Consider the following 24,671-nt stretch of genomic DNA (forward strand, 5'->3'; position numbering starts at 1 on the left):
TCCTGATTTCAAAGTATATTACAAAGCTGCAGTAATCAAAACAGCATGGCACTGGCATTAAAGATAAATAGACCAATGGACTAGAATAGAGAGAAATAAATCCTCACATATATGTGAGGATTGATCAAATAATCTTCAACAAAGGTACTAAGATGACTGAACAGGAAAAGGACAATCTATTTAACAAATTATGTGCTTTTAGAAAACTGGATATCAGGCCGGGCGCAGTGGCTCAAGCCTGTAATCCCAGCACTTTGGGAGGCCGAGACGGGTGGATCACGAGGTCAGGAGATCGAGACCATCCTGGCTAACACGGTGAAACCCCATCTCTACTAAAAAATACAAAAAACTAGCCGGGCAAGGTGGCGGGCGCCTGTAGTCCCAGCTACTCGGGAGGCTGAGGCAGGAGAATGGTGTGAACCTGGGAGGCGGAGCTTGCAGTGAGCTGAGATCCGGCCACTGCACTCCAGCCTGGGCGACAGAGCGAGACTCCATCTCAAAAAAAAAAAAAAAAAAAAAAAAAGAAAACTGGATGTCCACATGCAAAAGAATGAAGTCATACCTTTAACTTACGTCATATGCAAAAATTAACCCAAAGTGGATTAAAGACTTAAACATAAGGCCCAAAATTACAAAATTCCTAGAAAAAAACATAGTGAAAATCTTCATGACATTGGACTTGGCAATGACTTCTTGGATAAGAAAACAAAAGCATAGGCAACAAAAGAACAAATAAACAAATGGGACTATATCAAACTTTAAAATTGTGTATCAAAGGACACAATCACCAGAATGAAAAAGCAACCTATGGAATGGGAGAAAATATTTGAAATTGTATTTATGATAAGGCCTTAATATCTAGAGTATGTAAAGAGCTCCCTGTAATCCCAGCACTTTGGGAGGCCAAGGTAGGTGGATCCCCTGAGGTCAGTAGTTCGAGACCAGCCAGGCCAACATGGTGAAACCCCGTCTCTACTAAAAATACAAAAAATTGGCCAGGTGCAATGGCTCACGCCTGTAATCTCAGCACTTTGGGAGGCCGAGGCGGGCAGATCGTAAGATCAGGAGATAGAGACCATCCTGGCTAACACGGTGAAACCCCGTCTCTACTAAAAAATAGAAAAAAATTAGCTGGGCATGGTGCCAGGCACCTGTAGTCCCAGCTACTCGGGAGGCTGAGGCAGGAGAATGATGTGAACCCAGGAGGTGGAGCTTGCAGTGAGCCAAGATCATGCCACTGCACTCCAGCCTGGGCGACGGAGCAAGACTCCGTCTCAAAAAAAAAAAAAAAAATTAGCCAGGTGTGGTGGTGGGCACCTGTAATCCCAGCTACTCAGGAGGCTGAGGCAGGAGAATCACTTGAACCTGGGAGGCAGAGGTTGCAGTGAGCCGAGATCGCACCATTGCACTCCAGCCCAGGCAACAACAGCAATAATACACAAATGGCCAATGAGCATATAAAAAGATTGTCATCACTAATCATCAGAGAAATACAAATCAAAACCACAATAAGACATCACTTTGTGCCCATTAGGATGGTTAATATTTTAAAAACCAACAGGTCCAGGCATGGTGGCTCATGCCTGTAATCCCAGAACTTTGGGAGGCCAAGGTGAGTGGATCATTTGACACTAAGAGTTTGAGACCAGCCTGGCCAACACAGCAAAACTCCATCTTTACTAAAAATACAAAAAGCTGGGTGTGGTGGCATATGCCTGTAATCCTGGCTACTCAGGAGGCTGAGGGCATGTGAATCACTTGAACCCCGGAAGCTGAGGCTGCAGTGAGCCAGGATCCTGCTGATACACTCCAGCCTGAGTGACAGAGTAAGACTGTCAAAAAAGAGAAGAGAGGGGATGAGAGGGGGAGGGGGAGGGGCAGGGGGAAGAAGAGAGGGAGGGAGGGAGGGAGAGAGGGAGGGATGGAGGAAGAGAAGAGAAGAGAAAGGAAGAGAAGAGAAACGAGTGTTGGTAAGGATGTGGAGAAACTGGAACTCTTGTGCACTGTTGCTAGAACTGTAAAATGAGTAGCTGCTATGGAAAACACTCTGGAGGCTCCTCAAAAAAATTAAAAATAGAACTACCATACAAGGTAGCAATCCTGCTTCTGGGTATACATCCAAAAGAGTTGACAGCAGTGTCTTAAATAGATATTTGAATACTTATGTTGATAGCAGCACTATGCACAATAACCAGGAGGTGGAAGCTACCTAAATGTCCATCAGTGCATGAATGGATAAACAAAATATGGCACATACATACAACGGAATATTATTCAACCTTAAAATAAGGAAATCCTGTCACATGCTATAACATGGATGAACCTTAAGGATGTTATGCTAAGTTAAATAAACCAGCCACAAAAAGACAAATACTGTGATGACACTTACATGAGGTATCTGAAGTAGTCCAATTCATAGAAACAGAAAGTAGAATGGTTGTTACTAGGGGTCATGGGGACAGGGATAGAGGGAATTGTTTAATGGGAACAGAATTGTTGGGAAAAGTATGGTGAAGTGGGCACTCAAGAGCACTGAGAGGAATGTAAATTGATATAATTCTGTAAGGCCACTCTGCAATAAGTATATTTTAATGTATCATCATGTATATTTTAATATTTTGGACAATGATTTTTATATTTTCAATATATATATTTAATCTCTTTTTAAAAGTCTATATCCTCTGATCTCACAATTCCCCTTTCAGGAATAAATTCCAAAGAAACATTTTGACAGGTAGGCAAAATTATGTTTTCAAAAATGTTCAAGGCAGGAATGTTTATAGTAATGACCAAAAAACCACAAACAAACAAAAAACAAAACAAAAACCCAGACTATTCCAGATTAGGGGTTGAGTAAAGATTTATGCACATTGGAATACCAGCCATTGAAAATAATGATGTAGATACACTAGAAAACATTCCCAATACACTGGTAAATAAGGAAAATAAGTTATAAAGCAGTTGGAGAAAAAAACTTTATTTCCATGTGGAAAAGTACAGAAGGACATATACCAAAATGTAAACATTACTGGTAAAAATTTGGGATAACAGATGTTTTTCTGATTTTTCTATAATGACAGGTTATCAGCACACGTTTTTAACAATGCATAAAATAAAACAACTCAATGATTCCCATTTTACAGTAGAGTCTGGCCCATATGTTCATGACTTCTCAGGTGGGGTCAGAAAAAAATCTCTACAAAACACAGCGAGCTGGGATGAATTTCTTAACTGTGTATTGTGAATAGGCAAGAGGAGTCAAAATATAATGAGAACTTCGAACAGTTCATGGAATTAAAAGATAACAACAAAAAACATAAACCTTATTTCTCAACATAAGTTCCAACAAGTTCAAGACACTTTAGTAAGCTATGACACAAGCCATTTAGTCCACCCCTAAAGAACTGAGTGTCCTGGGAATGTAATCATGCCAAGGCAGTCTTTTTTACATTTTTAACAGAAGAAAAATGGGTGCCCAATAAAGATTTTTAAGATTAGGAAACAAAGCCGGCCAGGCGCAGTGGCTCACGCCTGTAATCCCAGTACTTTGGGAGGCCGAGGCAGGCGAATCACAAGGTCAGGAGTTCGAGACCAGCCTGGCCAACACGGTGAAACCCCGTTTCTACTAAAAATGCAAAGAATTAGCTGGGTGCGGTGCCAGATACCTGTAATCCCAGCTACTAGGGAGACTGAGGCAGGAGAATCGCTTGAACCTGGAAAGCAGAGGTTGCAGTGAGCTGAGATTATGCCACAGCACTCTAGCCCAAGCAACAATGCAAGACTCCGTCTCAAAAAAAAAAAGATTAGGAAACAAAGTAAGTCAGAAGGAACCTAATGATCCGTGAATGCCTAATGATTTCCCATCAAAACCCTTGCAAAATTGCCCTTGTTTCATGAGAACAGTGAATAGGAGCATTGTTATGGTGGAGAAGGACTCTCTAGTAAAGCTTTCCTGGGTGTTTTTTTTGGTAAAGCTTTGGCTAATTTTCTTAAAACAAAGTAGATATTACCGTTCTTTGGCCCTCCAGAATGTCAATAAGGAAAATGCCTTGAGCATCTCAAAAAACTGTTGCCGTGACTTTTGCTCTTGACCTGTCTGTCCACTTTTGCTTTGAGTGGACCACTTCCACATCTTTGTAGCCATTGTTTTGACAGTGCTTTATCTTCAGGATCATACTGGTAAAGCCATGTTTCATTTCCAGTTACAATTACTTGAAGAAATGCTTCAGGATCTTGATCCCACATATTTAAAATTTCCACTGAAAGTTCTGCTCTTGCCTGCAGCTGATCTGGGCACTATAGTTTTGGCCCCCATTGAATGGAAAGTTTGCTCAACTTTAATTCTGTAAACTGAAGCAAATGATATCTGTACAGTATTGGCTATTGTTTCTGCTGTTGATAATGATTCTCTTCATTTAGGGCACGAACAAGATGAATTTTTTTCTCACAAATTAATGTGGATGGTCTGCCACTACAGGCTTCATCTATTTATTTATTTATTTTATTTTTTTGAGACGGAGTCTCACTCAGGAGTGTCACCCAGGCTGGAATGCAGTGGCGAGATCTCCACTCACTGCAACCTCTGCCTCCTGAGTTCAAGCAATTCTCCTGCCTCAGCCTTCTGAGTAGCTGGGATTACAGGCACCCACCACCATGCCCAACTAATTTTTGTATTTTTAGTAGAGACGGGGTTTCATCATGTTGGCCAGTCTGGTCTCGAACTCCTGACCTCAGGTGATCCGCCTGCCTAGACCTCCCAAAGTGCTGGGATTACAGGTGTGAGCCACCATGCCCGGCCTATTTATTTATTTATCTAAGATAGAGTCTTACTCTGTTGCCCAGGCTGAAATGCAGTGGTGCGATCTTGGCTCACCGCAACCTCCGCCTCCTGGGTTCAAGCAATTATCCTGCCTCAGCCTCCTGAGTAGCTGGGATTATAGGCACATACCACCACGCCTGGCTAATTTTTTTATTTTTCATAGAGACGAGGTTTCATCATGTTGGTCAGGCTGGTCTCGAACTCCTGACTTTGTGATCTGCCCACCTTGGCTTCCCAAAATGCTGAGATTACAGGCATAAGCCACCACACCCAGCCTATTTATTTTTTGAGATGGAGTTTTGCTCTTATTGCCCAGGCTGGAATGTGTGATCTCGGCTCACTGCAACCTCTGCCTCTCAGGTTCAAGCGATTCTCCTGCTTCGGCCTCCCGAGTAGCTGGGATTACAGGTGCCACCACCACACCCAGCTAATTTTTTATATTTTCAGTAGAGATGGGGTTACCCCACGTTGGCCAAGCTGGTCTGGAACTCCTGACCTCAGGCAATACACCCACTTTGGCTTCCCAAAGTGCTGGGATTACAACTGTGAGCCACTGTGCCCCACCCAGGCTTTGTATTTAACATAATCTTGTCCCTTCTCTTTTCTGAGACAGGGTCTCACTCTGTCAACCAAGACTGGAGTGCAGTGGCACAATCTCAGCTCACTGCAACCTCCACCTCCCAGGTTCAAGTGATTCTCCCACCTCAGCCTCCCAAGTAGCTAGGACTATAGGCACATGCCACCACATTGAACTATTTTTTTGTGTTTTTAGTAGAGATAGGGTTTTACCATGTTGCCCAAGCTGGTCTTAAATACTCCTGGGTTCAAGTGATCCACCCACCTCAGCCTCCCAAAGTTCTGGAATTACAGGCATCAGCCATTGCACCCACCCCTTGTCCCTTCTTTTTTAATTTTATTTATTTACTTATTTTGATATGGAGTCTTGCTGTGTTGCCCAGGCTGGAGTGCAGTCATGTGATCTCAGCTCACTGCAACCTCCACCTCCCGGGTTCCCACAATTCTCCTGCCTCAGTCTCCCAAGTAGCTGGGATTACAGGCATGTACCACCACGCCTGGCTAATTTTACGTATTCTTAGTCGAGACAGGGTTTCACCATGTTGGTCAGCTGGTCTCAAACTCCTGACCTTAAGTGATCCACCTGCCTCAGCCTCCCAAAGTGCTGGGATTATAGGCGCGAGCCATTGCACCTGGCCTCTTGTCCCTTCTTACTACATTATCCATTTGTAAACTGCTGATTTATTTGGGCCATTTCCCCATAAACTTTTCCTAAAGCATCAATGGTTTCACCATTCTTCCACCCAAGTTTTACCATAAATTTGATGTTTGTTCTTCCTTCAATTTTAGCAGTATTCATGTTGCTCTGATAGCCCTTTTTCAAATTGATGTCTTATTTTTCTTAGTGCCTCAAACTAAATCCTGTTCAGTTATATTATAACAAGTTAGTATGAGTTAATTTTGGTGGAAAAATAATCTGGAATCCATGCATAGTTTCTTCGTAACTCATATTTTCCATGATCGTTTTGAAGACTCCTCATAGAATCAATCTTCTCCCACTCTTTTTTTTAGGTTTCTTTTTTTTAATAACATCTTTTATTTGTATACAATTATAAAGTACAAACTTGTTTTATTAGGATTTTTCTTATTTTTTTAAAAAATGTATTTTTAATCAACTTACTCCCTTTTATTTACCAGCAGTTTGCTCTGACAGAATAAATTACAAACTATTGTTTTGCTTAATCCTTTTAACCACCATGTCAGGCACACAGGTTGGAGGATATCAGCTCCCATTTTACAAAGAGTGGAAACACTGTACCCACATTTAGCGTAAGACAGAGCTGGGATATAAGCCTTGGGCTTCCATAGTCACAACTGCTTTTTTCCATAACTTTGTAATACATCATTTTAAAGTAATCTGATTTCACAAGGTTTTACAGTATAAGAGTAACATCTATAGCATCTCTTCTTGGCAGGTTACCTCTGGAGAGAACCAATCTAATTACCTCATAAGCTGGTACTTTTTTTTTTTTTTTTTTTGGATGGAGTTTCGCTCTTGTTGCCCAGGCTGGAGTGCAATGGTGTGATCTCGTCTCACTGCAACCTCTGCCTCCTTGGGTTCAAGCGATTCCCCTTCCTCAGCCTCCCAAGTAGCTGGGATTACAGGCATGTGCCACCATGCCTGGCTATAGTTTCATTTTTCTTTCTTTTTTTAAATTTTATTTTGTGAGATGAGGTCCCAGTATCTTGCTCAGTGTGGTCTTGAACTCCTGGCCTCAAGTAATCCTCCCACCTCAGCCTCTCGAATAGGTGGGACTACAAATGTGCACCACTATCTCTGGTTCTTTAGTTTCTATCCAGGAAGCTAGGGTACTAATAGGTCCTTCTTTGGTGAGAAGAAAACAGAGAAAGAATCCTTTTCTTTTTTGAGGGACAGCTGGAGTAGAGGAGTTAATGCACAGTACCTAAGTTCAAATCTAAATTCAAGCTCTCCCACACGCACTTTAAGCAAATTACTTCCTTTTGTTTTCCCACCTGTGAAATGAGGGAAACAGTACTGATCTTCACTGTAGATAGACTGCGTTTTTTTTGTTTTATGATACTTTGAGCTCACCCTGTTACCCAGGCTGGAGTGTAGTGTCACGATCTCAGCTCACTATAACCTCCCCTCTGCCTCCCAGGCTCAAGCAATTCTCATGCCTCAGCCTCCTGAGTCACCGGGATTACAGACATGCACCACCATGCCCAGCTAATTTTTCATATTTTTACTAGAGGTGGGGGTTTCACCATGTCGGCCAGGCTGGTCTTGAACTCCTAGTCTCATGTATCCACTGGCCATGGCCTCCCAAAGTGCGGGATTACAGGCGTGAGCCACCATGCCTGGCCGATAGAGTGGTTTTAACTACAGTATAAAGCTCTTGGAACTAAGAACAGTACTTGAAATATTTAAGTATTCAATAAATGCTATTAAGTATTCAGGAGCACAAAATGGATCCCATGACCGTAATTCAAAGGACCACAAAAATCAGCGTTTCTGTGTTTTGTTTTTTAAAACATGCTTCCTTCCCTTCCTCCAACACACAAGCAGCAAAGTAGAGAGACACCCACAGCCGAAGCGAGAAGACACCCAAACACCAAATTAGAAATGGCTTCACAGGCAGTCCGAGTCAAAGCCAGTTCCCAGACCAGTCCCATCCCACAGCAGCCTGCCTCCTCTTTTCAATATGACGGATGCCGCTGTGTCCTTCGCCAAGGACTCCCTGGCAGGTGGAGGGGCCACAGCCATCTCCAAGACGGCAGTAACACCCATCGAGTGGGTCAAGCTGCTGCTACAGGTGCAGCATGCCAGCAAGCAGATCACTGCAGATAAGCAATACAAGGGCATTATAGACTGCATGGTCTATATTCCCAAGGAGCAGGGAGTCCTGTCCTTTTGGTGCAGTAACCTGGTCAATGTCATCAGATACTTCCCCCACCCAGGCTCTTAACTTCGCCTTCAAAGATAAATACAAGAGGCTCTTCCTGGGTGGTATGGACAAGAGGTCCCAGTTTTGGTGCTACTTTGCAGGGAATCTAGCATCAGGCAGTACCACTGGGGCCATGTCCTTGTGTTTTGTGTACCCTCTTGATTTTGCCCATACTCGTCTAGCAGCTGATGTGGGCAAAGCTAGAGCTGAAAGGGAATTCCAAGTCTTCGGTGACCGCCTGGTTAAGATCTACAAATCTGATGAGATTAAGAGACTGTACCAAGGCTTTAACATGTCTGTGCAGGGTATTATCTATCGAGCTGCTTGCTGCCTACTTCAGTATCTATGACACTGCAAAGGGAAAGCTTCCAGATCCCAAGGACACTCACATCGTCATCAGCTGGATGATGCACAGACTGTCACTGCCGTTGCTGGGTTGACTTCCTATCCATTTAACACCGTTCGCCGCTGCATGATGATGCAGTCAGGATGCAAAGGAACCGATATCATGTACACAGGCACACTTGACTGCTGGAGGAAGATTACTCATGATGAAGGAGGCAAAAGCTTTCTTCAAGGGTGCATGGTCCAATGTTCTCAGAGGCATGGGTGGTGCTTTTGTGCTTCTCTTGTATGATAAAACCAAGAAGTACACGTAAGTTATTTCCTAGGATTTTTCCCTCTGTGAACAGGCATGTTGTATTATATAACATATCTTCAGCATTCTTTTTTTTTTTTTTTTTTTTTTGAGATGGAGTCTCCCTCTATTGCCCAGGGTGGAATGCAGTGGCACAATCTCGGCTCACTGCAACCTCCACCTTTTGGGGTCAAGCAACTCTCCTGCCTCAGCCTCCTGAGTAGCTGTGACTACAGGCACCTGCCACCATTCCTGGCTTTTTTTTTTTTTTTTTTTGTATTTTTAGTAGAGACGGGGTTTCACCATATTGGTCAGGCTGGTCCTGAACTCCTGACGTTGTGATCCACCCGCCTCGGCCTCCCAAAGTGCTGGGATTACAGACGTGAGCCACCGCACCCAGCTATCTTGAGCATTCTTGACAGACTCCTCGCTGTCAATTTATCAGTGGCAACTATTTATTGGTTGGAAATGGGAAGCAATAATATTCATCTGACCAGTTTTCTCTTAAAGCCATTTCGATGATGATGATGATGGGACCCAATTATATTTTTTATTTCAGTCACTCCTAATAAATAACAAATTTGGAGAAATAAAAATATCTTTAAAAAAAAAAAAAAGAAAAGAAATGGCTTCACACCTTGGAATGACAAATGCTCAAATGGCTCCCAGTAAGTGCGCTCGGGGACACCACTGTCAGAGTGGTGAGCAATCATCTACCACAAAATGTAACAAAGCAGCAGAGGTACATAGGAAGCACGTGAGGACATACAACCTCTAAGGCCCATATAAATCTGTCAAGAAAACTTTCTGGAGGAAGGAAAGATAGAAGAAAAGATTTGGGTATCAACATTTGGTAATGTCTACCTCAATCTTCCTGACTACATTCAAACTGACCTTGGTATGCTGGTCCCAAGCACATCATCCAGCTTGAGTTTCAACGCTAGGTGGAAGAAAAGGAAATTGAGGGCAAGTCAGAGCCCAGAAAGGAGCGTAATTTAGAACTGCACAGCGGGGGAGACTGAGTTTGAGTGTGGGAAACGGGAAAGGGGGCGTGTGGGGTAAAGAAGGGAGTGCAGTGGAGTCAGCCCTTAGTGAACAAGTCTGCCTTGAAGGTGGAGATGTGCACCCCTCTGGCTGAGTCTGCTCCAGCAGAGAGCTCAGGGGCCAGCAGCAGGCACCACAAGGAGCAAAGCAACTGGTGTAAGTCCCACAGCTTCCCGCGACCAAGAGTGCTTCATTCTGCCCAGGCATCTGTTCAGTCCCATCTTTTATTTTAAGACCGGATCTGGCTCTGTCACCCAGGCTAGAGTGCAGTGGTACAATCTGGGCTCACTGCAGCCCAAACTCCTGGGTTCAAGCGATCCTCCTACCACAGCGTCCCAAGCAGCTGGGATTATGGGTGCACACCACCACGCCCCGCTAATTTTCTACTTTTTGTAGAGATGGGGTCTCACTGTGTTGCCCAGGCTTGTCTCAAACTCCTGGGCCACTTCAGCTTTCCAAAGTGTTGGGATTACAGGCATGAGCCACTGCACCTGGCCTCAATCTTTTCAATCTTCTGTTTTTAAAAGCAGACATCTCCCTGGTTGGAGCAAGGAGGAAACAGGGCTTTGGAAAGTTCTGAGAGCCAAGGAGAAGCCCCACAACAGTTCGAGATCTTTCCAGAATAATCCACACTCCACCTCCTCATCCCTCTTACCAAAGGGCGACACTTTGTTCCTGGGAGTAGGGGGAGATATACGCCCAGTACCTGTCCTCATCAAACAAAGTCACAGGCACCCAAGGGCAGCCGCGCTGCCACCGAGGGCCCCCGGCTGCTCACCAGCACCAGTCAGCTCCTGCCTTTCTTAAAAGGAGACACGCGGCTCGCATCCCCTCCCCGCCCTGAGGAGGCACGCGTCTCGGCCCTGCGCCATGAAGAGGCACCTTCCCACCCCCGCCCCTCAAACGCGCGAGGCCACACGTTCCGACCTCCGCCACCTCCACAAGCCGCAACACTAGTGAGTGGGCGCCCGCTCCCAACGGTCGGGGGCGGAGCTAAGAGCGCCGCGCCCAAAAAAGGCGGCAAAGTCCCTGACTCGCTGAGATCTTGCGAGCTGCGATGTCTATCCCCTTCATCTCCTCTCCTCCGACAGCACGCCGTGATTCCCCTAAGGCACCTTTCACCGTTAGGGATGAGGACCCCGCGGCGGTTCTCGGTGTGGCTCTGATTCACCGCCATCTTGCTTCGGGCCTCCTCCTGCCGCCCCGCAGATGGAAAGGGACGGGACCTGCGCCAAGTCGTGTGGCGTGGCTCTGAGGGGGAGGGCGCAGATTATGACGTAAGGAGGAGGAGGAGGAGCGAGAGCGGGTCACGTGGCGAGGCAGGGCGGGGGGCGGGGTCAGGGTGGAGGCCCCCGCCGAGAAAGGGGATAAAGGGGCGGGTCCTGAGAATTGGCTCCGCCCCCCAGAGCAAGAAGGGGTGAGTGATAGGTGAGTGGCCACCCGACCTCACCTGCCCCATTAGCCCCCTGCCTTTAGGTATGGACTTGGGTTGGTCCTGTTAGGAATGAAAATTAAAGGCAGCCGTCACGAGAACCCCAGCCAGGATTTCCCTGTTCCCTCCTCGCCCGGCCAGGAAACCGCTGCCTTTCAGAGAAAGGGTCCAGAACAACTCCTCGCCTCCCTAGGCCCGCAGAACTTTCTTCCACCAGCGGAGGCCCAGAAGCCCTTGAGCGAGTCCCTGCCAGTTTCAGGATCGAGTCCCTGCCAGTTCCAGGATCGAGTCCCTGCCAGTTCCAGGATCGAAAGCGCCTTTGTCTCTGGGTTATCTTTCATGCCTGCCCTGCTTCCTCCAGGGTGATGGTGGGAATGGGGTGGGACACGTTATACCGGAATTGCTTTGAGGACTAAAATGTTGTACATGTTCTTATTTCCTTTAAGCTTCACAAATACAGGCCGGGCGCAGTGGCTTACGCCTGTAATCCCAGCACTTTGGGAGGCCCAGGCGGGAGGGTCGCTTGAGCTCAGGGGTTCAAAACCAGCCTGGGCAACATAGTGAGCCTTGTCTCTACCGAATTTTTTTTTTTTTAATTAGCCAGGTGTGGTGGCTTACACCTGTAGTCCCAGCTACTCAGGAGGCTGCGGCAGGAGGATCGCTTGAGCCAGGGAGATGGAAGCTGGGGATGGCAGTGAGCGGTGATCACACCACCACACTCCAGCCTGGGCGGCAGAGCAAGACCCTATTTCAAATAATAAAAACAAACTTCACAAATAGTATCAGAGATCTTCAAAGAGATTAAAAAGATCTTCAAAGAGATGTAAACCTCTTCTTGACTACTGTATTTCATGGAATTTAAGATGTTATTAAGTATAAGATGCAACAATTTTTCATGTACCGAGGAAAAAAAAAGTTGCCAAATAAACTGACATCCCATCAATTGTAAATGTACCTTGATTTCAGAAAATTTACTTCAAAATACAAGACTTACTAGAGCAACCTTGGGCAAAGATTATTATGTTCTCGGGACTTCAGTTTCCATGTATCTGTATGAAGGCATTGAATAGAAGAGCTCTCAGGTTTCTTTCAGCTGTGACATTTTATGTTCATCAAACTGCTTTGTAACTCACATTTCATTTCTCTCCATCTCAGTGTCATGATGCTACTCTACTTCCTGCCCTTATCATTTTACTTCAATCACTCCAAGAGCCTCCTGCCTCGTCTTCCTCCAACTCTGACCCCTCCAAACCACTTCCCACCATTCATCTGTACCTTGCACTCAGCCTACAGAATGTTGAGGCCTCAAACATAACTGCCTACAGTTGTCACGTTCAGAGAAATAATATATAAGGAAATACTGTGTTATTTGCTGGCTACCATAAAGAGTGTGCACCTTAAGGAGAGGAAGGGTTGGTTTAAGTTCAAGAAAGATACAAGCTAGTGCTTAAGTTTTAATCCTTATTCACTGTAAAATAAGCAGGTATCTAGGTAAGATGGGTCCACTCCTTTTATTTTATTTTTTATGTATTTATTTTTGAGACAGGGTCTCGTTGTATTGCCCAGGCTGGTCTTGAACTCCTAGGCGCAAGTGATCCTCCTGCCTTGGCCTCCCAAAGTTCTGGGATTACAGGCATGAGCCACCACGCCCAGCCAGGTCCACTCCTTTCATAGACTTGGTCCTTACACATTCAGGAAAAAGGAGGGGAAAGCCAGAAAGTTAACTGAATGGAAATAAGCATAATTTTCACCGGAGACAGGCTGTGCTTTCCACAGCATCCTTCAAGGTCAGGTGCGATAGTTCCATCACTCATTTTGTTGTTTTTTTTTTTTTTTTTTTTTTTGAGACAGGGTCTTGCTCTGTTGCCCAGGCTGGAGCACAGTGGTATGATCTCAGCTCACTGCACCTCCAACCTCCCATGCTCAAGCCATCCTCCCACCTCAACCTCCCATCCATTACTCACTTTGGATATAAAACACTAGAAAATAATGACTGAGGCCCGACCTCACGCCAACTGAACATGAACTGACCTCACAAGGTGTTTTCATCTCTAATATCTGTAGCTATTTCTTACCAAGAGAGTCTCACCCTCCACACATGGGTGAGATGACATAACGGCTGATTTGGTCAAGGAGCACAAATAAGACAGGCCAAGCAGTTACTGTTCAAACAGCAATGTTTAGTTGTACAACACATAAAGTCTAGCAACAATTACAGGACCAGTTTGAGTGTCTGTTTGCTTGTTTTCAATTGGGAAATTTAACTGTAATGTCACCATAAGATTGGCTGGGACTGGTAACATTTTAGAAATGGGTCGTTCTTGCATCCCCTAGGTATGGGCCTCTTGCTCCATCAGGACTTGGTTGTAGATGAATGGCCCACAAGTCACCAGCCTTTGAGCAAGTTGTGTCCAGGTGGAGACAGGGAGGGGGTGGGCAAAGGGGAATTCTATAAAGACACAGTGTGTGGGGCAGTGGCAGTCAACATTCGCAAACATTCATGCATCTGATGGGGGGCTTTGCCCTCCCTTGGGTATTTTCCATTAGCCTACAGTGACCACCTGTGGCCAGGCTAATTCATTACTCACATTAATGGGGAAGGGGGTTGGGGGTAGAAGTAGGTAGGGTAGGTGGGAAGAGATCCTTCTTATTGCTGAGTGGACAGAAGGGTGTTAGTTTTTCCTTAGCATGTATGTATTGTGGGTTTCTGGGGGTTTGTGTATTTAGTTTTTGTTTGTTTGTTTGGACAGAAGAACGTCAACTCCAGCAATGTCTTCTTAGGAAAACCACTCTTCCTTGGTAGCTGCGTTATGAGGTGAGGAGGATGTACAACCGCACTCTGGGCCAGCCACAAGTGGTGATTTTTTAAAAAGTGATCCTAGCCCTTGCTCCCCAACATCTGTAGTGACCCACCCTCATGAATACTTTTAAGTGATGAAGGAGACACCCTTGTCCCACGTTGGGGCTCACACAATTGATCTCAATGAATCTAGTAAGCAGAAAAATTGCTTTCTTGACTTTTTAAGGAAGCCAAGAGTAGCTCATGCAGATGAATGAGTAGGGAGCAATGCCATTGCCCTTAGAGATGGTTACAAGTAGCTGGGATGGGCTTACAAGGGCAGAAGAAACTCTTAATGAGTTCTTTCGCCTTGCAGATGGGCTGGGACCGGCTGACACAGATGATGTGGTAGGGCAGTGCTGGCAGAACCCCACTCCACTGGGAGGAGAGGAGTGGTTTGGATAAATGGAAGATGCAACTGTCCTAAAGAGGCAGCTGGCCCCTCCCACCTACTGAGGGCTGAGAGGGGCTGTGGTGGTGAGCTGGACGAGCACAGCACTAAAAAGGGCCTGGCCCTGAAGCAATAACAGCTGAGAGGAATGGAGGGAGAAGCAGCGCTTGAAATGGACTTCATTCAGCAGTGGGGCAGGGGGTGGCTGGCACAGGTGGAAGGACAGTGCCCAGGAGGCCTTCTCCCTGCAGGGGGGTTGAGAACGGTTGAGGGTGTGGAGACCAGCAGCTGGCAGAAGACATATAAAATAGCTTCTCCAGGGAGGCTGAGATTATGGTTCAGGGGTGCCAGGCACCATTCCTACTCAGCCTCTCCAACGCCCACCTCCCATGCCCATAGATCTTCCCCTGCTGGTCCAAGGTCTCCAAACAGGACTGCTTCTATAGCAGCCAAGGATCCCTGTTCTGTTGAAGTGTAGTAACCTCTGGGCTGTAGCACTGCTGCTGTTCTATCCTGACAGGTGCCTACCCTGTAACTTTGTGAGCAAGGGAGGATGAGGGCTGGGTTGGCAGCCTCCAGGAAAGATCGAGACCATAGGTTTGGGGTCACCAGTGACCTGACCACCCCCCACCTTTCTCCTGGTCCACTGAATCTTGGGTCTTGAGTCTATGTTTTTTCCTAGCACCTGAGTGATAAAAGACTGGGATTATAAGTGCTGGGATTCGTAGAGGACCAGTGAAACACCTAGGCTGAAACAGGAAATGGGACAGGAGGTTGTATGAGGTTATTGTAAACAGTTTCACTTGGTGTTTTCCCGTTCCTAAGGCTAAATTGTTTCCCCGGCCCCAAATTTCATGAATCTTACAGATTAAAGGAAAAGAGTAACTTACTTGTAAAACAAATGGGGAAAATATATGCATTAATAAATATAGGGCTTCAGGGAAAGGCAAGAAAAACCTAAATGTATGAGGGTGGGTATCATTGGGAATGTCTGTAGGAGTCGGGAGGAGAGGGAATTAGGGAAAAGCAGAGAAAGACAGACATAAATGTAATTAGCTTCAGCACAAAAGTGATGGGGAATTGAAAAGAGAGGTCAAGTATGTATGAGGCAAATGGAGCAACAGAGAAGCCTGCTTAGAAGGGAGAGAAGTCTGACAGAGAAAAGGGAGGTGTGGTCAAAATTCTGTCTTTGAAGCCAAATCACTAAGAAAGACAAATAATGTATATTGTTTCTGATACTTCTTTAGAATTAGTTCTAGTATCTGATGTCCCCATAAAAGGTTGTCTCACGTGACTAGCATGTGCGCTTCCTTTAACTAGACACTGGGAACTGCATAACTCACTGTGTTTCCCTCTTTGCACTGGCTGCCTATGAGCTCAGGGCCTGTTCCAGTGCTTGACTACAGAAACTTTCTTTCCTATTCCTTTCTTTGCCCCAGATTTCTCTGGCAATCTCAGTTTATACTGTCCTGTACTTTTGTGATTTTATGTGAAGGCAGCCTAAAGTCATTTCTGGAAGCAGACTGGGCATAAATGCTAAATATAGGAATGAACCTAAAGTAGATTCATCTAAAAGGAAGTGAGAGATGTCAGAGACAGGCAGGAGAGAGGGAGAGAAAGCAGTGTATGAGGGAAGGAGGGAAAGGGAGAAAGAAGACAGAGTGGGAAGCAGAGACAGGCACTGACCCGGCAGCAGAGGCCAGGTGAGTGGAGAGCAGCAGTAGGCTCTGGTGACAGGTGGTAGCTTTGGGACAGTGAACACGACACAGAGTGAAGGGTGGAGCTCCACTTGTAGGCACTGATGCTTTCTGCAAGAACCCAGCTCTGGCCTACTTCTCTGCCTTCTCATGGCCTTTCTTGTCCCAGGAGGCCCCTGCCTTACCTCCAGACCACCCCCCACTTACAGGGAGGGTTGTCCTGAACTCCCTGCCCCCTACTCAGGTCTAGTTCTGCTGCCATCTGTCCTTGGAGAATCTCTATAGCCCCAGATTGTGTGCAGGTTCCGAGAGAAGAGTTGCCTGTGGCTCACCTGCTCCCAACACTTTTAAATGAAACCTCCCCGAGATCTCCTGAGTGAGGCAAAACAGCTTTGTTTTGGGACACAAGGAAAGGAGACAGATAATGGACAGGCATGGAGGAGCCAAACTTACAAGGGACTCTCCAGGGAGGGCAGTGAAAATACCTCACCCCTGCATGCACACACACAGGCTCTCTCGCTCTCTCTTTCACACACACACACACACACACACACACACACACACACAATGTAGACAAGATGCTCCACAAATACCAGACAGGCCTGCCTGCGGGACAGAGTTGAGAGGAAGAAGGTGGTTGGTGGTGGTATTTGGGATGTGTGTGTGTGAAGTGGGTATGTGTGATGACACAGAGAAGTGGTCGTCATGGGTTACTGTCGTGGCTTTCCTCTGTGTCCACGCTCACCGGAGGGAGGCCTCCATTGTCATTGAGCCGCTTGGCCCTGTAAGTCTCATAGTGGATGTTGTGTGTCACTTCCTTGAGGTCCTGGAGGTGGGTCCTAGAGGACACAGGGTAAGAAGAAGAGGGCTGCAATTAGGGGCAGGAAGAGGAGGCGGTGACACACATCACTTCGAGTGACTGGACCCAATGACTGGGACCCACTCCCAGGAGCTAAGGATTCTTCTACAGCCCCTTCCAGTCTGTGACAGGAGCTGGAACTGGGGCAGAAAGCTCCGTCAGAGAGACCTGGAGATGCAGGAGATGAATCTGAATATGTAGACCCTGACCCCAAATAATTCAGCTTGCCATCAGAACACAGCTGGAGGGGAGACATCCTACCTGATGACAAAGTCTCGAAGCAGGGCAAACTCACAGTGATTGAGGTTTTCCACTATGAACAAGACAAAACAAAGCAAAACAGGTAGTCAGTTCATCAATACAGCAACACCCAGGAGGTGAACGTCTGTTCGGGTCACGGAGGCATTTAGGAGAAAGCTATGGGACAGGTTATTTTTTCTAACCCTTCCAGAGGTTTGCTTACTTGGGTGTACTGGATTTGATTCATTGAACAAATATTTATTAAGCAGCTACAATGGGCACAACACTCTTCTAGACGCTGTGGAATAGTAGCCAAGAGGGACTAAAATTTTTACCATTTTATAGAAGAGAAAACTAATACTGAGTCTGAGAAACTGGCCAAGGCCTAAGACACACTTCCCATTCTTCAGAAGCTTATAATCCGATTGGAAGTACCACAGAGAAAATAATTGAGCCATTTTAAAAAGGTCATGCACTACATGACAAATCCAATTCAACATATATTGAATACCTAGTATTTGCAAATCACTGGCAAAGCACTGTTGGAACAGAATGAAGATTAAGACAAGGGGCTGGGTGCCATGGCACACGCCTGTAATCCCAGCACTTTGGGGGGCCAAGGCGGGAGGATTACTTGAGCCCAGGAGTTCGAGATTAGCCTGGGTAATATAATGAGACCCCACCTCTATTAAAAATAAAAATAAAATTGCCAGACATGGTGGCTCACACCTGTAATCCCAGCATTTTGGGAGGCCAAGGCAGATGGATCACCTGAGGTCAGGAGTTCAAGACCAGCCTGATCAACATGACAAAACTCCGTCTCTATGAAAAATACAAAAATTAGCTGGGCTAACTTTTTTGGCTCAATAAAAAATACAAAAATTAGGGTCTGCACCTGTAGTCCCAGCTACCTGGGAGACTGAGGCAGAAGAATTACTTGAACCCAGAAGGCAGAGGTTGCAGTGAGCTGAGATTGGGCCAGCTCACTGGCTGGATTGTCATCCAGCCTGAATGACAGAGCAAGATTCCCTCTCAAAAAAAAAAAAAAAAAAAACAAAATCTGCGTCTGAAATCAAGTTTCACCACTAACGAGTTATGTGACTTTGGACAAGGCTTTTAACCTAAGCTTCCAGTGCTTTAGTGGCTTATAGTCTGAGAACAGGAGCACCCACCCTCCTCCCTTCATAGGGTTATTATATTGAATGAAATCATTGAAGTGATTCTTTGACCACTTTCAGAATCATCAAGACCCGCCCAAGGTCACATCCATTCATAATAAAATGGAAATAGCAACAGCTGAACAACCCTTCGGCAGTTTGTCAGATCACATCCCTCTTCCTATGAAAACCTTCCTCCAGTTTTTCCAGGCCTTACTAATCTCTCCATGTTCTGAACTCCTTTGATGCACCAAGTCAGTGCCACCCAGTCAGGTGCTAAATCAGTCTCTCGTTACTCCTGCCTGTAAGCATCATCTTCTCAATGAGACTGTAATACAGCTCCTTATGAGCAGAATCTGGCTGGCATTCATTTCATATGTCCTGAGACAGTGCCTTGATCTATAGATGCTTAATAAATGGTGACTGGATAACTGATCAGCAACCAGTTCTTTCAGAAGATGCAGTGAATTACCTTCGATGATCCCCCATGGAGTTTTTCGGCCGAGGACCCTTTTGCCATTCACTTGGTACTCCTTGTCACTTCCCACCACAGCAAAAGGCATGCTCTCCTGCTATATGGGGCAGAAACACAAACCAGACACATGTGCACCGTCATCCTCCAACAACCTGGACATCCAGGAGCAGGACGGCATATGGTCCTCTAGCCTTGAACCACACACCTCTGATGCTCATTCAGAGATACCACTGATGGCAAGGGCAAGGCTTGGTCTCTTGAAAAGAGCACCTGACTGAGATTCAAGAGTCCTGGGTCCAGTCCTGATTGTACCACTGCCTGGCTGGTTAACCTCAGGAATCAGCTGTCCTTAAGCTGCAGAGAGCTTTGTACTTTCTTTTTTGAGACAGAATTTTGCTCTTATTGCCCAGGCTGGAGTGCAATGGCACGATTTCAGCTCACTGAAACCTCTGCCTCCTAGGTTCAAGCAATTCTCCTGCCTTAGCCTCCCGAGTAGCTGGGATTACAGGCATGCGCCACCACACCCGGCTAATTTTTGCAGTTTTTGTAGAGATAAGTTTTGCCGTGTAGCCCAGGTTGGTCTTGAACTCCTGGGCTCAAGTGATTCTCCTACCTAGGCCTCCCAGAGTGCTGGGATTACAGGCATGAGCCACCACGTCCAGCCAATTTAATTTTTTTTAAGTTATTCTAGAGGGGGAAATAGCCTATAAGCCACTCAATCTAAGCCCTGCATTTCACAGAGGAGAAACTGAGGCAGGGTCTGACCAGAGCATAGATCATCCTGGACCCCAGCCCAATGCTCTTCGTGCCTGCTGCCCCTCCCATCACCTCACATACTGTTTTTGCCAGACCTTGTCGGGGGAAAGAAGGCTTTTGTGTGGTCTGGGGATAGAAGGCTTTTTTGGTATAGGGAGCCCTTTTGTGGGTTCACAGTCCAGGGCCATAGTCCTCCTCCTCCCCCCATGTCACTTCTGGTATGGGTCAGGCAAGGTTGGGGGGAGTACAGAAAGTGAAAAGACAGAGGATGTGCACAATACACATCCCAGAGGTCCCAAGGGGGCATCTGTGGAGCAGCAGTGCCCCAGGCACCCACCCTGATTTTGTCATTCTCCGTCTTATCCTCCAAATCCTCATCAAATTCCTTCTGGGGGTAGAATTCAATGCCATTTACTTCAAGCTCCTTGCGAACCTAGAGGCGAGGAGAAGAAGCAAGGTAGTCAAGTGTCAGGATAATGGAAAAGAGGGGTGTGTGCACCTATGTGTGTGAGCTGAGGTCAGAAAGCCGAACCCAGCCTTGGATAATCCACAGTCATCTCTGAACTCTGAGACCCTGAGCAGCAGGAGGATGGTGAATAAATGCAAGCCCCAGCTATACAATTACAGCCTAGCCTGAGAGGAGGAAGAGGCTAGGTGGTGCAACTTCAGGTCTCAGGTGCCTCGCAACCAGCTTGCTCATCTCAGAGTCCATGAGACTGAGATTTACACAAGCAGCACAGCTGAGTGCACTGGGGAGTGCTCAGATCCCTGCATGTTATATTCCTGATTGGAAGGAAGAAAGGTGAGGCTCCCCCTACTCCGAGACTGCCCTCTTTCAAGGTCGACTTAAGTCTTGCCTTCTCCAGGAAACCATCCAGGACCTCTTCATTGTTCTATTTGATTGTAAGTTTTGTCTGTCTGCTTGTTTGTTTGTTTGTTTGTGACAGTCTTGCTCTGCACAGAGTGGTGCGATCTCGGCTCACTGCAGCCTCCACCTCCCGGGTTCCAGTGATTCTCCTGCCTAGGCCTCCCGAGTAGCTGGGATTACAGGCATATGCCACTACGCCCAGCTAATTTTTTAATTTTAGTAGAAATGGGGTTTCACCATGTTGGCCAGGCTGGTCTCGAACTCCTGACCTTAGGTGATCCACTCGCCTTGGCCTCCCAAAGTGCTGGGATTACAGGCGTGAGCCACCGACCCCAGACAATTGTAAGTTTCTTAAAGGCAGCAATTGTCTTTTCATTTCTCTCACATCTCCCCTCCCCAACCCTGTACATCCAGCACAGGACTGAGCTTATAGAACATGCCAGTGACGGCCAGGCGCGGTGGCTCACGCAGTGGCCATGAGCCTGTAATCCCAGCACTCTGGGAAGCCAAGGCGGGCAGATCACGAGGTCAGGAGATCGAGACTAACCAAGACCATCCTGGCTAACACGGTGAAACCCCGTCTCTACTAAAAATAAAAAAACAAAATTAGCCGGGTGTGGTGGCAGGCACCTATAGTCCCAGCTACTCAGGAGGCTGAGGCAGGAGAATGGTGAGAACCCGGAAGGCAGAGCTTGCAGTGAGCCAAGATTGCGCCACTGCACTCCAACCTGAGCAACAGACAGAGACTCCAAAAAAAAAAAAAAGAAGAAGAAGATGCCAGTGAGGACTAGTGGCCAGATGACTAAATCATCAGTCTAGTCGTCAAGTCCTTCAAGTAGGCTAACGTTTGAGGAGTGATTTCTTATGTTCACAGTGATACATGTATTCAGTGGTCTTCACAGACAGGTTTGGAAGGTGGGAAGAAGGCAGCCTGGAGCTGCGCCATCTTTTCTTCATCATAATCCCCAGATACCACCAACCTCAGCCCTTTGAATGGTTAAGTAGGGGCTGGGGTGGAGAACTGGGGGAGGGTTGAGGGTGGGGGTAAAGGCAGAATGATGAGGGCTAGGACATGGCCTGAAGCCAGTGGAGAGAAAGGAGGGGATGGGAACAGGAAAAGAAGACAGGAGGCCTTCTCACCCTCTGCTTGAATTCAGACTTCTCCTCCAGGGTCATGGTGTCAGCCTTAGCGATGACAGGGATGATGTTCACAACCTTGCTGAGGTGTTTCATGAACTCGAGATCCAGAGGTCGCAAGCTGGGTCACAGAAAAGGTGGGATCGTCAGAGCCACCTCGCCCTCCCCAACTCAGCCACCGCCACCACTCCAGGACACCGCAGGAGAAGAGGACTGGGCTGGGCATCTGGCTGAGGTCCAGAGGCTGCTACCTCTCCTCTCCGACACAGCCCCACTGCCCTGCCATCTGCAGAGCAGCCTCAACACCTGCCTTTTTCTTCTTCAGTCCCCATGCAGATCCTGCCTGTCTGTAAGCCCCCCTCAAACCACCACTTCATGACATCTTTTCTGACTCAGGGATTTCTTTCTCCTTGGAGCATCTGTGGACTGTTGTCTCTACTCATATGTCTTTGTGCGTGTGTGCCTTTTTTCCTTTTTTGTCTGTCCTAAAAATAAAAAACAAACAACAACAACAACAACAACAAAAAATGACACTGTGTGTGTGGGGTTTTTTTTGTTTTTTTTTTTTTTGAGACAGGGTCTTGCTTTGTCGCCCAGGCTTGAGTGCAGTGGTATAGTCATTGGCTTATGGTAGCCTTGACCTCCAGGGTTCAAGCAATCTTACCACCTCCAGAGGAGCTGGGACCACAGGTGCACACCACCATGTCTGGCTAATTTTTAAATTTTGTGTAGAGACAATGTCTTGCCATGTTGCCCAGGCTGGTCTCGAACTCCTGGGCTCAAGCAGTCTTCCTGCCTTGGCTTCCCAAAGTGCTGGGATTATAGGCGAGAGCCACCATGCCTAGTGTGTATGCCTTGTTCTGCCTATCAGACTACTTCTTGACAGGTCTCCTCCTAGCCCCCAGAGTTAGTTCTGCAGGGCCAAGCTAGGGGCCCTGCCCTTCCCACAATCTGACAGTCTATGCCCCCATCCTACCTCAGGCTCTGAGACCCCAACTTGGCTCTGTTTTGCAACCTCGGGGACTCATTAAGTCAGGTTGTCTGATGGTTCATTCTGACTGGGGGGGTCGAAGCCTAGGGAGGGATAAAACCAGCCTTCTGTTGAGTTCCCAGGAGTCTTGTTTCATCTCTCTCCTCCCCCTACCATCACTGCTTGGTTCCTACAAAATTTGGGGCCTAACTTGCTTGTGCCATTCTCTGAAGAGTTTAACTCTGGCCCAGCATCTGGGCTTAGTAACATTAGGGGACCCCCTCCCCCAATCTCTGCAGGAAGGTTGCTGGCCTGCCCCCTGGGATCTCCATTCTCTGCCTGTTCCCAGCACTTCCTTCATGGGGTCCACCCGTCACTCACAATCAGAGTTCCCAACACGCTTGTGTGTGTCTTATTCTGCCTATCAGACAGTACTTCATTATAAGGGTTGGCCTTCATCTCTGGACACACGATGCCTCACTCCAGGCTGGTACCTTCCAAATGTCTACAGCTGGGTCCCTACGCTCTAAACACCAGCCCCAATGCGGGAGCCCTGCCCTGCCCTGGCCTATTTCACCCTTCTTGCTGCTCCCCCCAACTCCAATTATTTTCCAAAGCAGGTATTTGGTGAATAAATGAAGTGCCCTCTGCTCACACACACCAAGTCCTCTTTGCTGATACAGTTGTGCTGTGCTGCTGGGACACCAGTGGGCAGATACTGGTGGCTGATGTTGGACAGTTTTAACCTCCTAGCAAGGAAGTCAGACTTCCTCACGGAAAGTCTGAGGAATAGCAAGGTCACGGGCCATGACTATATTCCAGCCCATCTGGCCCTCCCTAGCTGAGTCAACGGATGGATCATCCAATCCAGAATGGACACAGATGATGCAAACCAGACCGGGCCTGGCAATAGGGGCGGGGTTGGTACATACGAGTGTCCTGTGGGGGAGATGAAGTAAAGGCAGCAGTGGACACGAGTGTCAGGGATGCGTTTCTTCCTGGCGATGTTCACCTCCTCCTTCAGGAATTTCTCGTACTGCTCATTGATGTACTTCTCAATGGGCTCCCAGCTGATGGGGGGGAAAGTAGATAGATGCATCAGAAGAAGAAGACCTAGGGATCAGTTTAGGCATGGTCTGGTAGCAATCTCCTTACATCCATCTCATTCCCTGGTGGGCCTAGAATACTTGCTGCTGGATTCCCCCTCAGCCCCCGCATCGATGGCTTTCCTGGATGGTTAGTTAGCAGGGGTGGAGCTCCCCAGGGACCCTGGCCTCTGCCTGGGCTGTCAGGAACTGCGGAGCATGGAGGGTGCAGATGGTTCTCAACGTAAATGAATCTGCACCATAGTAAGTATCTTCCCAGCAGAGTCTTTAGGGCAAAGATCTCAGAGGCAGACAGATACCAGTTTTCATTGTTGATTTGGTCTCCAAAGCCCGGGGTGTCGATGACGGTCAGCTTCATTTTAACACCACCTTCCTCTATCACTGGGGGTGAAAAGAAAATGTACCAGAGAGGTCAGTCCTACAGCTGACCCCGGGTACCTGGCAGCCTACTAGCTAGGGAGACCCAGGCCTCTTCTTCAGGATCAGTTATTGGAAAAGTCAAATTTAGGGTCTTCTCCATCTCGATAATCATGGCTCATGCTGTTCCCTGTACCTGGAAACCCCTCTCTACTCATTTCTTTTTTCCTTCTTCTTTTATTTTTTTTAAGAGACAGGGTCTCACTCGGTCAGCCAGGCTAGAGTGCAGTGGTGCGATCACTGCTCACTGTAGCCTCAAACTACCCAGCTCAAGTGAGCCTCTTGCTTCAGCCTCCCCAATAGCTAGGACTACACGTATGCACCATTTTACCCAGCTAATTTTTT

At 47.0% G+C, this 24,671-nt stretch overlaps 2 protein-coding genes and 1 pseudogene across 23 annotated transcripts in view; 1 reads left to right on the plus strand and 2 right to left on the minus strand.

Moving 5' to 3' along the window:
* Positions 1-11,167, minus strand: part of WBP2NL (WBP2 N-terminal like) — a 33,849-nt gene extending 22,682 nt beyond the window's left edge. The window contains exons 1-3 of one of the 2 annotated variants that reach the window (XM_015150484.3): positions 11,098-11,167; positions 9,833-9,878; positions 8,691-8,929 (exon numbers count right to left, since the gene is read on the minus strand). In XM_015150484.3, the coding sequence (XP_015005970.3) occupies positions 8,691-8,698 (8 nt within the window). In that variant the 5' untranslated portion in view covers positions 8,699-8,929; positions 9,833-9,878; positions 11,098-11,167. The remainder of the gene's footprint in view (positions 1-8,690; positions 8,930-9,832; positions 9,879-11,097) is intronic. The other variant, XM_077949535.1, reaches the window with a different exon arrangement.
* On the plus strand, positions 7,926-9,048 carry LOC144331633 (ADP/ATP translocase 2-like; annotated as a pseudogene).
* Positions 11,168-13,573: 2,406 nt separating the features above from the next.
* Positions 13,574-24,671, minus strand: part of SEPTIN3 (septin 3) — a 36,873-nt gene continuing 25,775 nt past the window's right edge. For 12 of the 21 annotated variants that reach the window (XM_077949478.1, XM_077949482.1, XM_077949481.1 and 9 more), the window contains 8 exons: positions 24,209-24,290; positions 23,736-23,873; positions 21,837-21,954; positions 20,166-20,261; positions 19,070-19,169; positions 17,462-17,513; positions 17,087-17,180; positions 13,574-14,889 (listed from right to left, as the gene is read on the minus strand). In XM_077949478.1, the coding sequence (XP_077805604.1) occupies positions 14,824-14,889; positions 17,087-17,180; positions 17,462-17,513; positions 19,070-19,169; positions 20,166-20,261; positions 21,837-21,954; positions 23,736-23,873; positions 24,209-24,290 (746 nt within the window). In that variant the 3' untranslated portion in view covers positions 13,574-14,823. Of the gene's footprint in view, positions 14,890-16,718; positions 17,181-17,461; positions 17,514-19,069; positions 19,170-20,165; positions 20,262-21,836; positions 21,955-23,735; positions 23,874-24,208; positions 24,291-24,671 lie in introns of those variants that run through there. The other 9 variants (XM_077949479.1, XM_077949489.1, XM_077949493.1 and 6 more) reach the window with 2 other exon arrangements.

This window comes from Macaca mulatta, chromosome 10, assembly GCF_049350105.2.
Source record: "Macaca mulatta isolate MMU2019108-1 chromosome 10, T2T-MMU8v2.0, whole genome shotgun sequence".
NCBI classification, from domain to species: Eukaryota; Metazoa; Chordata; class Mammalia; order Primates; family Cercopithecidae; genus Macaca; species Macaca mulatta.